Genomic DNA, 16,115 nt, shown 5'->3' on the forward strand with positions numbered 1-16,115 from the left:
CCTGTTCCTGTGTCCCCAATACCATCGGCAGACGATTCAGCCCTCCTGTTGCCAGCAGGTATATGCACCATACACCCTGTAATGGCCCCTATCTGTGATTGGGTGGGGGAAACACTGTTACATTTATTAGTGAAGAAAAATGGCTTTGTTTAGCCTGGGTCAGAGCAGAGCTGAAACAAGATTGGAGGAATTTGTAGTGGAAGAAGTCAGCGAGAGAATGAGATTTCTTCCAGAGTCGTTAAGAGGGGTAAGTGCAGCAGCATGCATGTATGGCAGTTTAGCCACGTTCTGTGGTTAGATAGGTGACTGAGGCAGAGAAAAAAAGGAGTATGTAGATCAAGAGAGGATGATAAGGCAGAGTTGTTATTTTTTACAAAGTTGTCAGGGTTAGTAGAGAAGCAGAGAAAGGCAAGGTGGAGTACAAGTTAGAGTCTAGAGAAGGTAGGTAATGGAATGCAGGTCTCTGCAGAAATTAGGGGTAGACGAAGAAGAGGAAAAGGAAAGTTGAAAGTAAATGAGATTAGGTGGTGGTTAAAGAGCGGAAAGTAGGAAATAATAGAAATCAGAGAGAGAACAATTTTTAGAGAAGAGACAAGTCAATATAGTGGCCACCCTTGCCGGTGCTGGCTGCAGTCTATTGGTGAAGGCCAAAGGAGGAAGTAAGGGAGAGAAAGCAAGAAGCCCAGGATAGAGAGGAGTCATTAATATTGCAATTGAAGTCCTCAGGGAGAAGGGAAGTTGGAGGAGAGAAACGAGAGCCACCATAAGAAAGAGCAGCTTAAAGTGTAAAATTAGACAGAGAGACAAGTTTCAGTTATAGGAAAAAGGTTCATAGAGCGAGAAAAGAAAGGGTTATATATATATATGTAGCCCCCTTTGCCCTGTGTCAGGGCGACTATGTGTGCTAATCCCTGCGCGGCAAACAGAAGGCCTGATCCTCCGCCACGGGGAGCCTGGGGTGTGTATAGTATCTACTAACAGTGCCTGCACCTGGGAAGGATCCTCACACAGTGGGATAGCACCTCCCACGACAATATGCCTAGTAATACACACACAAAGTATGGGTAACAGTATTTACTGGAAGGTACTAAACAATAACCATGAACGCACACAGTATACATATACAGTATAGCTTATACCGACCCGTGATGTATTCCCCATAGTACTTGGGTGCAGGGGCACCAGTGTCCCAGTGTCCAGGTCATGCAGGCCTATCCCGCCCCAAGTGTGAGACAGCGCTGCCCCACGATGTGTTGGTGCACTTGTGGAAAATACCTGCCTGGAGCTCCAGCCCCAGGGGTCGCTGAGTAAGGCCAAGTAAATGGTCAGTCTGTTCTACCGAAGATCTCCCTCCACTTGGGGTGGCCTCCAACTGGAGCGTCCCACCTTTAGATAGTCTCTGAGATGAGGGCCTGGTCTGGACCCAGATGCACCGCGTGCGTCCGTCACCGGTACAAAGGTACTAGCACTAACATGCTAATGGGAGCTTCCCTATCTGAGGGGCCTTCCCAATAGCACAACAAGCTAGAGATGGTCGGGGCCTAGCTGGGACCTGAAAGGGGATACTCTGGCCTAGTCCAGCAGAGCACTTCTCCCTGGACCTTACCTATCCCCTTGCTGTCCTGCTTCCGACAAGCGTGCTTCCCTGAGCGCGCCAAATGTATCCATCTCCTTGCAGGAGATTCTGCACGCCCTATAGGCTGCTGCGCGCCATGTGGTCTTCGCCCCCAAGGGCTGCTGGGGCTTGTAGTTCCCCTTGCGGAACTTTTTCCTAGTGGCCGCCGCTATATCCACACTGCGCATGTGCGATCCTCCTAATGGCCGCCAAGCGCTCTGCTGCACATGCGTGAGCCTTTCTTTCATGGCGGTGCTCGCCACGGGTCTCTGGCGACCCGCTCGCCAGTACCAACCTCCCTGCACCTGAGGTAAGAGGAGGGGGGGAACCGGGGGACCAGAGGGGATCTGGTTACATACAGAAAATAATGTATTAGAAAGTGACCAAGGAATTCCAAAGAGAACAGGGAAAATGGAGATGGAGAGAAGGGTGGCAAGTACTTGGTATGAGGTTAGAGGGCTTAACACCACATGGAAAGAACGTAAAAAAGTGAGAGGTGATGGTTTTATAAGGCTGAAATTAGACACGCTCCAGTATTGGGAGAAATATCTCCACAAGCAAGAAGCAGAAGCAAGGAAAGAAAGAGGCGTTTGTTTTGTTGGATATGTAAGTGTATGCTTTAGTGTACAGCTGAGTGGTAATAGTGTGCAGGTAGGAAAAGCATTTATGAGAACAGAGAAGCGGAGAAAAAAAGAAGAGATGAAGATATCTAAATGGCGTTAAGGGATACTGAAGAGGGTAAAAAGAACAGTACAGTTTGGACAGAAGTGAGAGCAAACAAAGAATATTAGGGTAGGAATGATTGGGGAGTAATGCAAGGTAAGTATTGAGCGAACATGAGGTCTTGGCAGTGGTTAGAGGTAAATATACGGATGAAGAGCAGCATGTGAGGAATTAAAAACAGTAAAATTAAAATGGTGGTGTTCTTGAACATTTTTTGAAGAGTTGTGTTGTGCTCATATGCAGGTATTTTCTTGATTTTTTTAATGGATAAGAGATGCCTTGTCAACTCCAATTTAATTCCATTAAATGTGTAGCCAGGTCTCCTCTGGGTACCCGGACCTCTGGTTTCCCTCCCCTTACCTCCGCGGCCGCGGGGGATGTTGCGGGGAGGTGCAGGTGGCGACGGGCTCATCGTCGGCTCCCTCCGCAGGGGGCCGCCATGTTGTGTGTGCGCACGTGCGGAGACTCACACATGCGCAGAAGAGTCAGCGGCGGCCATTACACTTAGCGTCTGCGCAGTTGAGTGCCAGAAGAGTAGCAGCGGCCATTACCAGTGGCGCATGCGCAGTACCCTAGGCACACGCAGCGGCAATAGGGGAAGGCTCCACAAGGGACTACAACTCCCAGCAGGTATAGGGGCATGCGAATCACATGGCACGAATCTGCCAATAGCACTGCCAGGATCACGGGCAGCTAGGGGATACATTTGGCGCGCTCAGGGCTTGCTTCAGTCGGAGCTGGGACGCAGATAGGGGAGGTTGTAGGTGCACGGAGTCTGTGGGCCCTGCACTAGGCCAGGTATCCCCCTAGGCCCCGACTCACCTGGGAAGCTTGTGGCTGCTACAGGGACAGGCCCTTAGGTAGGGACCCCCTGCCCCATTAGCTGTTTGATAAGTTCAGGGACGCATCTGCAATGCTGCGTAGCCCTGATAATTGTGGACTGGGACCAGATCCCATACAAGATACAGAGACTGTCTTCACGGTGGGACCATCCAGCGGGACACCACCCCAAGAGGAGGCGGACTCATCGTGGGATCAGCGGATCCAATCTGTCTTCATGTCGGCGTGCCCGGGTGTGGACACACTCGGCAGGTACCTCCAACCAACAACTCAAATTAGTGGGCAACGCTGTCTCACACATTGGGGTTGGGTGTGGGACTCTTGGGACACGGTGTGGGCTACACGGTGGTGGGTACGGCCGTGCGAGGCTTGGTGGGTAGTTGTACCACCTTAGCAATTAGTAGTACGTATATATATATATCTGTTGCCAGAAAAGGTTGTTGTTTTAACCAGTGTGTGGTTATTATCATTGGGTCCTGTGAGGGGCTCCTCCCACTACGCTGTGATCCCTCACAGGTGGAGGTGTTGCACCGAAACTATCGTTATGTCACCCCAGGCTCCCTTGTTGCGGAGGCTTGGGAACTCCGTGAGCCAACAGGAAAAGGCAGCACCGGTAGCATATTTACAGCGTACACCCTTAATCTCACTTATGGGGGGAGGGGGTACGAGGGCTACACAAGTATCAACGTTGCAGTGAAAAACAGACAGTATTAGAATATTACGGTCATGTCTATTATGTGTAGTGGTGTACTGTTAAACATATTGGGCCATCTTTACTAAGCAGTGCTACTCCTTAAGACACCTTCCAGAGTAGCTTAGTAAAAATTGTCTTAGTGTAAAACCACATACTGTAGTAATTATGACCCCTTCACGTGAATGTAGCTGTAGGGTATCTTCCAGCATGGAACGTTACTCATAGAGTAGCACTTTTTTGTAAATATGGCACATCGTGTATTCAAATAAAAGATATTGGCCAACATGAAAGCTCATTTCACAGAGATTTGGGAAGAAAATATATTTGGCAGTAAAGGTAAACCCCATGCGATAACAACAGAGATATATGATTGTAAGTTTTTCATACTGAGGGGCCTAGGCAGAGAGCTGCGAGAAGCCCTATCTCGCCATGTATTTGCCAAATATGCCCATAGCAAATCCTGAAATGGCGAGAAACTGGCCATATGATTAAAATCCGCCGATTTTTGGTTTCTTTAAAAAAAAACTCGCCAGATGGGTGGCGAGAAGCAATATTTCTCCCGTTTTAAAATCCGCCGTATTCTAGTAGCCCCGATCAGCATCTCGGCGCTGATCGGGGCTATAAAATGGAGAGATTTTCTCCAAATCGCTCCGCCAACAAAAGTTGGCAAGAAGCTGGTGCTGAGCGGCGAAATGTTTTTTTTTTTTAAATGTCCAATTCATGGCCATGTATGTATATATATCCCTCTGGAGCTATACAGTATACATACATGTTTATTAACGGGTTGTTTTTCAAATGTTTATTGCATTTGCTCATATATTATACAACTCTTTTCCCTGTTTGCTTACTATTGTGTGTGTGAAATGTTATGTAGATTTACTTTTCTCATTTAACATGATGATGATTGCATGGGTATATGTTGGGACCCTGCCTTAATGGTTTAATGTGGCTTATTTGGTGCATTTAGATTGTGTACGATCGTGTTAGTTACAAATAAATTTGTTTTTGCAATGGTTTTGTGTTTGCATAGCAATCTTGAATAGTGTTTTTTGTTTAGATTTGCTTGTAATGTTTTTCGGATGGCATTAATTGTGTGTTGGTAATGTATTATTGTCGACTTGCTTTGTTTATATAGAATGTTTACTTTCAATCGTGTATTTGTTTTGGACCATTGATTGCAATTGTGTACATGATGGAAATATTATTTGCTTCATTTACACATTGTTCAATTGTAAGTTTTATAGCAATTTACTCTTTACTGCCTTGGATAGGTGCTGCTGTATTGTCTGATATGTGTTTTTATTTTCATTTGGATTTGTTTTTAATTTGGCAGTGATGTTGTCAATTGCAGATCGGATGTTTTACATTGCTACATGCATATCCTTTCCCATTTCTTTGTAGATTGCTTAATCATACCTATATTTTACATATATATGTAACATTATATATATATATATATATATATATATATATATATATATATATATATATATATATATATATATATATATAAAGAGAATGATGAAGCCACTCTACAAATGAATGGGTAAAGGGTGGCTTAACCCATTAATTACTTTAGCGCTTATTAACCGTTATTGTTATTAAGGGGTTAAGTAACACCACAATATATTTGCTATATGGTGTGGGTGGGTTATGTATAGTTTTTTAATAATTGTTATGCTTCTTGCGGGTGTGTGTATTGATTTGAATGTGGGTATTGGGGGTAGGGGGTATTGTCCCCAGGGACGGACGGTAGGCCTCCCGGTGTGTTGGGGGTGATGGTGGTTATGCCTCACAGGGGTGGGTAGGAGGGTGGGGTGTATTTATGTTAAAGTATTTATGTGTCTTGTAATAATTTATTTGGGCACAGACTTGATACTGCAGGCAACACCCGAGGGCCACCGCCAGCCTATAGTACCATTCCTGTGCCTAACAAAATTACTATGGGTTATGTATAAAAGGGGGGTTTAGGTGTTGTTGGGGGCACAGAGCCTGATTGTGCTGTGTATTGCAATGTTTATTGGGGGCCATTGTCCCCAATAAACATGCTACTGTGACTTAACCCCTTCATTGCCTTAACGGATAGCCGGTAAGGTAATGAAGCAGCATTACTGTATTTTTATTATTAGTGTACATGTGCAGAGGGTCTCTGGACATGAACCGTGTTGCTTTTATGTCCGGGGACCCCCTGCTTCCCGAGATACAGGCACCTTTATGAGGTGCCAGTATCTCCTATGAATGGAAATGTCCCGCGTCACGTGATTGGGCTATCTCAATGCATAGGAGATACCGGCACCTCATAACGGGGCCTGTATCTCGGGAAGCAGGGGGTCCCCGGACATAAAACCAACGCGGTTCATCCCCGTAGACCCCCTGCACATCTACAATAGCAATCCTATTGATATGTACACATTTTTTTTTTGCCGCCGAGATTTGTGCAGAGAGAGGCGGATCTCGCTCTCTGCTGACAGATCTCGCCAGCTGAGCCATTCTCGCCAGGGCTCGCCATCTCTCTGCCGGATTCCTCTCACAGATATGCGCACCTTCCTGCATACTGCAAGGGGAATACGCCAAAAACATGGAGAGTTTTAAGTCTGGCGAATGGCCATTCTCGCAGTTCTCTGCATAGGCCCCTAAGTTTTCACAGGGGTAACGGAGTATCCTGCATACGGCGAACATAAACGGCAATAATGTGGCGACTTTATTGCCGTTGCGGCTTTCATTAAAGTAGCTCTCTGCATAAGCCCCTGAATGTCCATTTCTGCCTTCTAATTATTTTCTCAAAATACTTTCCTCATTTTAATAACAGTGATATTTCCAAAACTTCCAATTATTTTCACAGAAATTTAAAATTGGGACAGTTATCAGCTAAAAATCAGGACACCTCCCCGCTTCCTTTTTTTTTTACATGCCACATGTCAAAACAATACATAAAAAAATAATAAAAATAACAGTTTTATGCAAGGAATACATCAGAAGTGGTTTAAAATGTGCGGATACTGAATAGCTCAAGCATTGATGCCAACTCGTTGGTTCAATTTTTTCATTAGCTAGCTTGGTATGTTTGTTCATTGGCAAGAGAGGTGCATCAGACTACTGCGAATACAGACACATAGTATACTGTATGTCGTCATCATCACATATGGAGGATATTTTAATTAGTGGGGATAGAATTTAAAGTAATATGTGTTACGAATGCAATTATAAAAATGAATTACCTTTTTAGAAGTGGCATACTCAGAGCCCATCCGGCAGCAAAATCCGGATACTTAAAGACTGAAGGGTTTTCCGCAAAGGCATAATGGTGAATTATTGTAGATTCTTCGTCATGTAATGCTTTGCCTAAAAACCAGTTCTACAAGAAAAAAAGGTGCATATATTTATATCATTTCCAGAACGGCTTTTGATCTAACCTACCCTTTTGCAGAGATGCGCGCTGGCAACGCAATGGACAGCAGTTGCAAGACCCTCATGCAGAAAAGTGTTAAAAATTCACCTTACATACAGTATACAAATGTATCCCACTGGCATGTTGCAGTGGGAGACACACAATGCACAAGCGGGAGTAACCGCCATTTAAAATGCATTAGCCATGGCTAAAGAAGGGGTGGAGCTAAGATATTAGTGGGTGCAATAACGCCTGCTACATCTGTAGCTGTCAATGATTTACAGAACGTGGAAAAGAAGCTAGAACATATTATTTTAAGGAAGTTTGTTACACAACTTAAGATTTTTTTGCAAAGCTAAATTGGCTGCACTTTATGCATCTACTGGGAGGTTTCCATTCACGCCGGTAATTCTATACCTCACTTCCTATGCGCAAAAAGTAGAGTGGGAATTATGTTTCAGGACCTTTTTCCCTCCCAAACAGAGCCTGGGCAAACATCAGGCCCCTCAGAGACTACTCATTGCAAGCCTTTTGCTAGGTGGACCCCGAAATGAAGACTCTTAATGCTTTGTTCATCACCTTCTCTGTCAAGACCAACAAGCAGTTTCTCCACCAGCCATGGATAGAGGTGAAAATGAGGGAGAAGAGGTATAATGGATGCGAGAAGTAAGGCAAGAATGCAAGACACCGATATTAGGTTGGGCATTGTCTAGGTTTAACCAGCTTAGTGGAATTGCTGATAGTCTAAAGGGCCCTTTTAAATAATTCCTTTTTCCTGAAAAACAAAGCCACTCATCTTAAAAAAAGATATCATGCACGTATGATGATTCCTGCTTCAGTTGAACATACAGTAGACACATAAAGTACCTTAGACTTGTCAAATCTTTCCAGCGTCTCCAATAGCTTTCGAAGTCTTACTGTTGCCTCCTCTTCACAAAAGAAAATCCACGATGAATTTTTGCCATAGGTATCTGCAAAACTTCCAAAGAAAATATTTGTTTGATGTAAGTAAAACTGATGATATTTGCATGGAGCCACTTGGAGAATAACATTTCAGAATCTATAGATTTATTTTCTCCAAGGTTCATTCACTTTCACATATAGATTAAAACGCTCATAATAAACAGCTCTCTAAGGCCCAGATTTGTCAGGAGTCAGTACGGGTTACTGCACCCAATCTGGCTTTAATACCCATTTAAGTCAATAGGAGTTAACGCCAGATCAGTGCCCTGACGTACCGGCGCATTAAGAAGTCATTAAGCTTGATAGCAGCAACAAGAAATGCAAAAAAAAATGCACAAAGTAGCGCACTGCCCAGGAAGACAGGTGGCAAAAAATGAAAAATATTTATTGTCTAACCAACATTACAAAGAAGGAGGTGTGAACCGTCCTACACGTTTCACACAACATGGTGCTTTATCAAGGAGTATGGCACGGTGTACTGGGGACCCCCTTATATACTGTGTAATGAAGTTTCATTAATCAAATTACACGCAAAAAAACGGGTGTGCATGACGTCAACATGGGCCTGTGCACACTTCCGTGAGCGCGCGTGTCCCAACAGCACCACGACCTCCCTTCAGAGAACCGCCCCCCCTGACGTCAATGCCCACCCCTCTTCTAGCCACCAGAGGCAGAAGAAACCACGCCCCCTCTCATCAGACGAGACAAACACCCCACACCAGCACGTGCATGTCCCCGAACGCCGAATCAGGCAAGGCACTGCTCCCCGACTCTCCGCAGTGACGTCAGCGCAGATTAACAACTACCAAAACAGTGAACCTGCCCGATAGGCTCCCTCTCCCAGCCCTGTCCAATGCAGCCTTCACATAAACGAAGGGACAGACATACGGCAAATCTACTCTCCATATTGTTAATCTATTGGGGCAAGGCATATGAGAACAGACAAAATACAAACACATATGGTAATCCTCCCATAGCTAATTTTATGGGGTCCCCATAGTACACAATCAACACCACATAAGCAGAAACAAAAATATGTGTGTATATATATATATACACACACACACACACACACACACACACACACACACACACATACACACACATACATACACACACAGTTAAGTTCGGAAATAATTGAACGCTGACACAATTTTCATAATTTTGGCTCTGTACGCCACCACAAAGGATTTGAAATGAAACAACCGAGATGCAATAGAAGTGCAGACTTTCAGCTTTAATTCAAGTGGTTGAACAAAAATATCGTATGAAACGTTTAGGAATTGCAACCATTTTCATACACAGTCCCCTTGTTTCAGGGGCTCAAATGTAATTGGACAAATTAACACAATCATAAATAAAATGTTCATTTTTAATACTTTGTCGAGAATCCTTTGCAGGCTGCTTGAAGTCTGAAGTCTGGAACGCATAGACATCCCCATTTCCTCACTAGTGATGCTTTGACAGGCCTTTACTGCAGCTGTCTTCAGTTGTTGTTTGTTCGTGAGTTTTAAGCCTTAAGTTTTGTATTCAGCAAGTGAAATGCATGCTTGATCGGGTTGAGATCAGGTGATTGACTCGGCCATTGCAGAATATTCCACTTCTTTGACTTAAAAAACTCCTGGGTTGCTTTCGCAGTATGTTTTGGGTCATTGTCCATCTGTAAAGTGAAGCGCCGTCCAATCAACTTCGCTGAATTTGGCTGAATCTGAGCAGACAATATATCTCTATATACTTCAGAATTCACCCGGCTGCTTCTGTCTTCTGTCACATCATCAATAAACACTAGTGACCCAGTGCCATTGTAAGCCATGCATGCCCATGCCATCACACTGCCTCCACCGTGTTTTACAGATGATGTGGTATGCTTCGGATCATGAGCTGTTCCAAGCCTTTTCCATACTTCTTCTTCCCATCATTCTGGTACAGGTTGATCTTAGTTTCATCTGTCCAAAGAATGCTGTTCCAGAACTGGGCTGGCGTTTTTAGATATTGTTTGACAAAGTCTAATCTGGCCTTTCCATTCTCGAGGCTTATGAATGGTTTGCACCTTGTGGTGAACCCTCTGTATTTGCTCTTGTTAGTTTTCTCTTTATGGTAGACTTGGATAATGATATACCTACCTCCTGGAGAGTGTTCTTCACTTGGCTGGATGTTGTGAAGGGGTTTTTCTTTACCATGGAAATGATCCTATAATCATCCACCACTGTTGTCTTCTGTGGACGTCCAGGCCTTTTTGTGTTGCAGTGCGTTCTTTTTTATCTCAGAATGCACCAAACTGTTGATTTGGCCACTTCTAATCTTTCTGCTATCTCTCTGATGGATTTTTTTTTTTTTGCAGCCTAAGCATGCCCTGATTCACTTGCATTGAGAGCTCCTATGACCCCATGTTGTTGGTTTACAGCAACAGCATTCAAATGCGAATGCCACACCTGGAATCAACTCCAGACCTATTACCTGCTTAATTGATGATGAAATAATGAAGAAATAGCCCACACCTGTCCTTGAAACAGCTTTTGAGTCAATTGTCCAATTATTTTTGGCTCCTTGAAAAAGAGGGGGCTACATATTAAAGAGATGTAATTCCTAAACCCTTCCTCCAATTTGGATGTGAATACCCTCAAATTAAAGCGGATAGGCTGCACTTTAAGTCCATATTCATTATTTAACTGTAACTTGAAATTATTTTGGTACTGTCGAGGCCGAGTTTATTCTTACATTTACCCGGTCTCGGCCGTGACAGTAACCGGGCACGCACCGGGGGGTCCCGTGCGCGCGCCAAAGCCTCGGAGGAGCGGTCCTCCGATCGGGACTTCTCCCTCCCCTCTCCGGGTCTGCCGGGTCCCCCGGAACCCCCCACCGCCGTCCCCCACATCGCGGGACACCAGGGCTCCGGGCACACGCGCAGGGGGCGCAGGCACCCGATGAAGCGTGACTGCGTCACGCCGAGGGGATTTGGCTAGCAAGCCAGGAACAGAACGGAACTGATAAGATGAAAGAAAAAGGGAAAGCTACAGTATATGGCCCAGCAAAATTACTCTTAGACAAGTGTAATAATTGTACTTTAATAAAACCACAGATCAGTTCAAGAAATGGCAGAGATTCCACTCAATATTTAGACCACAGGGAGAGCGGGTCCTCAAAATGAAGATCCAATAAGCCTCCCTGTGGTCCAGAAGATTGAGTTTATTGCCTCCTCGTTCTTTTAATGTGACCTTCCCAATGCCTCCAACAGTTATATTTCTTGCACCCCCATATTTATATTCCGTAAAATGTTTTGATACGGGGTGGGAACAATCTTTTTTCTTTATTATCCTCAGATGTTCCATCACTCTCGTCTTGAGAGCTCTAGTTGTTTGTCCTACATACAGTAATTCAATCCACAACCACAAGTTAGTAGATATATAAAAAATTGTGTACTGTATCACAATTAATGTAAGATTTAATTGGAAATGTTTTGTTTGAATTAGAGCCCGCAAAACTGGAGGATGGTATCATCAAATGACAAATCTTGCAACCCCCGCATCTAAAAGAACCCTTAGTAATAAATGTCTGAGTAGACACTAATGGAGTGGTGACAATGCTAGGGGATACAGCAGCAGCAATTGTATTAGCTCGTCTGTAGACAAAGCGTGGGTCCTTTTCAACAAACCTCTCTAGACTGTGATCCATCCGCAAAAGATCCCAATGTTTACGCAGTATATGTTGAACTTGATAACTATGTCTATTGAATTGTGTTATAAACAAAAGAATGTCATCCATGTCCGAAGATGTATTTTCCTGCTCCTGTCTATTAGTTCTAATATTAGAAAACTTTCTATACTTCTTTTTGTTGGTATATTTTTTCTTTTTCTTTTTATTATTGATGTTTTTCTCATCTACTTGACCGCTCACGAGATCCCATCTTTTGCATGTCTATCTACACACACTTATAGTAATGCAACACCCTTTTACATTTCTACACCTACCCACACCACTATATACACGTCCACTCCACACACACCTTTTGTAAAGCGCGGTATACTCTGTGGGCGCTTTACAAATGTATATTTACATACACTCTTACATCACTTACATTCAGGGACCATTTAACACCTCAAGTCATAAAACGCATACTGCACTGGGAGAAGGGATAAGCTTCAATCACAGATCACATTCCAGTATGCACTGTTTTAAAGCAAAAACCCTTTTTTGGCTTCATTCATTGCAACACCGCCGGAAGAAAAGATCAGTGTATCTCGAAAACTCGCACAAATAAAAGTATTTAGTTAGCCACAGAACGGTATTGTCTATTCATTTTTGATTATTAAGCTCGGCTAACATGGTACAGATACCTCTACATCTATATATGTGTATATATATAATATATATATATGTGTGTGTGCAGTAACATTTTCCAATTCACTGTCACATTTGGAACAGCACAAACATACTACAGTGTAAAATCAGGAGCAGGTATGCAGTATTTGTACTGCTTCTAATGAAGCAGGAAATAGATAACTGAATATGTCTCAACTGAAATATTCAAGTTGACTTTTTTTGCTTCTGAAACACTAATATCTTATTTTATACTTGAACATTCCCCTCAAAGAAAGAAAATTAAGTGGTAACATACCACAATAGAGTTAGTGTGTTTCAATGAGCTGAGACAATTCCTATTGTAGCCCCCTTTGCTTATGACTCTGGGAACTACGCATACTGATTACCTGTTTTGCTTGCAGGAGGCCTAATACTCCGCCACTGGGAGCCTGGCTTGATCTCTTTCATCCTTGGTACAGAGCCTCCACCTGGGAGGGATCCCAGTGTAGCGGGATAACCCCCCACAGGAACCAATTCCAGTAAGAATAAACACACAATTATATATAACTGATTTACTAAGGCACGCACATATATCAATACTACCTGTTGATATGCACCTCAAACCCACCTTAGCAAACTTGACACCCTCTACAATTCAATTTGTCGTTTTGTTCTCCAATGCAACTATAACACACATCACTGCGAAATGCTCAAAGAACTAGATTGGTCATCACTCGAGTCTAGGCCCAAAGTTCACCTTTCCTGTCTTGCCTTTAAATTCTTTATGGGCAATCTACCCAGCTTCCTGAACAAGCTCCTCGCCCCTACCACATTCAGCACCTATCACCTGAGATCAGACTCCAAAAGACTGTTCATGGTCCCAAGGCTCAACAAAGTATCCGGACGCTCCTCCTTTTTCTTACCGTGCACCCCAAACCTGGAACAACCTACCAGAGACTCTCACATCCACCACCAGTCTAAGTTCTTTCAAATCTAAGGCTGTCACACATTTTAATCTGGTCTGTAACTGATTCATACGCCCATAATATATATTATCTTTAACTGCGCATGCAATGTCTTGTATATAATGTATACCCCGCTCATTATGTAACTGTATTTGTAACCATGTATTATTTGTCTTAACTCTGTGCCCAGGACATACTTGAAAACGAGAGGTAACTCTCAATGTATTACTTCCTGGTAAAATATTTTATAAATAAATAAATGTATCTACAGCTTCTATTAAACCTACCGAATGCAACAAGAGTTATGGCTGTAAAAGAACAGCGGTTGCTTCATCAAATTCCTTTATGCTAAAACCCTCAATTGTAAGATTACTACACAACTATTTTGTTCGTTTCAGGACAACAAAACCTATAAAAAGTAACAGCATGCGGTCTTCATTCAGACAAACCTTGTGCATGGATCATTGAGAGGTAACCAGTCCTCTGCATAGACACCAATTTCATGAACAATACATACTGTACTTGATAGGTTATTAGCACAGCTATGGTAAATGACTTAGAGGAGCTACTTATGCCAAGCATACTTTATACATAAAATAAAGTGCAGACGTGGCTATATAATTTGCATGTTAATGTAAACTACAGCCCATGTAAAAAAGGTGAAGTAATAAAAAAAGGTACAGTACACTGTAGGGTACGTTGAACTGTAGAAGTATTTTAAATCATTTTTAATGCCTTTCCTGGAAAGGTCAGTGAGTATTGTAATGTGAACTTTAGTATGGGTTCTACCTCTGTCTTATATCTCCCTTATCCTGCACATCTCGGAATTAATAAAAATGGCAGAAAATACATCTTTGTACTCCAGCAATGAGCAAAAAAAGATTGAATATCACTCCACACCATTCAATTTAGCAATGCAATGGACTGCTGGCAAATGAAAACACAGAAACATGTAAAAATCCATTTAAAAATACTTTGACGTATCTGGTTTTCTTTCCCTTTCCCTAAGAGCATCAATGGATTTAACATATGACATATATTACGGGTACGTAATATGTCACTCTGAATCCAGATTTTGAGAACTTCTGTGAGGTGTATGTACAGTATAGCTTTATTTATATAGCACAATCCATGTACATAGCGCTTCACAGCAGTAATACACGTGACACAATAATATAACACAAAATGGGAACAAGTGCTTTAAAACATAAAAGTAACACTTCCCCGAAAAGCTTACAATCTAAGTGGTAAGTAGGGAGAATGTTCTGAGACGGAGTTCTGGTAAGTGTGTCTGCAAGGGGCCAATGTCAATGCATATGAGATGTATAGTGACAGCAAACTCATATGCTTCATTAAAAAAAGTGTGTTTTAAGGTGGGTCTTAAAAGTGGAGAGAGAGGCTTCTAGTCGGATATTGAAGGTAAGGGCATTCCAGAGGTATGGGGCAGTCAGTGGGAGGTTTTAAGCGGGAGAGGGCTTTAGATACAAAAAGGGTACACAGAAGACATCCTGGAGCAGAACGTAAGAGACAGATAGGTGTATAGAGATCTAGATTTTCATTTAACCCTTAGGTTGCTCTTATGCAGTTCATTGTATGTCATAAGGGATGACACATCAGGGGCCCTTCTGATGTAAAGGGAACGTCATGCTGTTTTAGTTCTTTTTTTCTATTGATGATAACATTTGGAATGTTGAACACAATCTGAAAGAAAGCAGAATTCCAGCAGCAAAAGGGTTAAAGCAGCAATCCCCCAACTTCTTATTTTTTTTATTTTGTTTTATTTAGTGCCTCAATAAATCTGGGGATTGCATGGAGCTCAACCATGATGTCCGAAATAGAAAGACAAGTAAAAGAAAAGTCGAATAACTCCCTAATCTGTTTTTTTGCATAATTTTAAAGTTTGTATTGATGTTTTCAACTATTTACAAAAATGAATGAGAAAGTGATAAAAGAAATAAAAAAAAATGTGATACTCAAAATGAAAAAAAAAAAATGACTTAGGAGAGCTTTTTCATTATATGTCCAAATGTATAGCCACAATCTCACCAAACTAATACTATTCTTTAGCTCCCGGAGCCTCCGCTCCTAAGATAATTACTGATTTGGATACGGGTACCATGGTTTCCTTATAACATTTAACTAGCCGTCCAATAGGAAGCCACAAACAAGGACATTGCGGCGTTGTGCTGTGGGACCCCTAGATTTAGTAGCCATGTCTGAATTCCTGAAACAGGAGAAGACCAGAAACTAAACTGGTATGTATCTCTGGGGGTCCATAGAGATATAACTTGGGTTAGCTCTGGATAACCACCCATTTCCAATGATATTTGAACGGGGAAAAAAAAAGTGTAAGAGGGATTTCTGCTTCAAGACGTAGTTACAGTATACAAATAATCCAGTACAGGATAAACTGTACCGATACACTTGAAATAAACATGTTGATTCTTCATTCTTATAAAGAACTTTTTTATACATATTTTATACATGAGCTAAACATGTATAGCTCACTGAATTTTCAAGGAGATCAATTGTTCTTTTGCTATGAAATGTATATTATATATACAATTGAATTTGTTTTCAGTTGATAGTCACATAAATGAGGCAGCACTGGTTTTGCAGTATTTAATC

At 42.4% G+C, this 16,115-nt stretch overlaps 1 protein-coding gene across 1 annotated transcript in view; it reads right to left on the reverse strand.

The window, feature by feature from the left end:
* Positions 1–16,115, reverse strand: part of B3GLCT (beta 3-glucosyltransferase) — a 417,163-nt gene that overhangs the window by 159,460 nt on the left and 241,588 nt on the right. Inside the window, exons 6-7 of the mRNA XM_075592151.1 lie at positions 8,128–8,239; positions 7,091–7,227 (exon numbers count right to left, since the gene is read on the reverse strand). Coding sequence (XP_075448266.1) covers positions 7,091–7,227; positions 8,128–8,239 — 249 coding nt within the window. The remainder of the gene's footprint in view (positions 1–7,090; positions 7,228–8,127; positions 8,240–16,115) is intronic.

The sequence above is a fragment of the Ascaphus truei genome, chromosome 3 (assembly GCF_040206685.1).
Source record: "Ascaphus truei isolate aAscTru1 chromosome 3, aAscTru1.hap1, whole genome shotgun sequence".
Taxonomy (NCBI): Eukaryota; Metazoa; Chordata; class Amphibia; order Anura; family Ascaphidae; genus Ascaphus; species Ascaphus truei.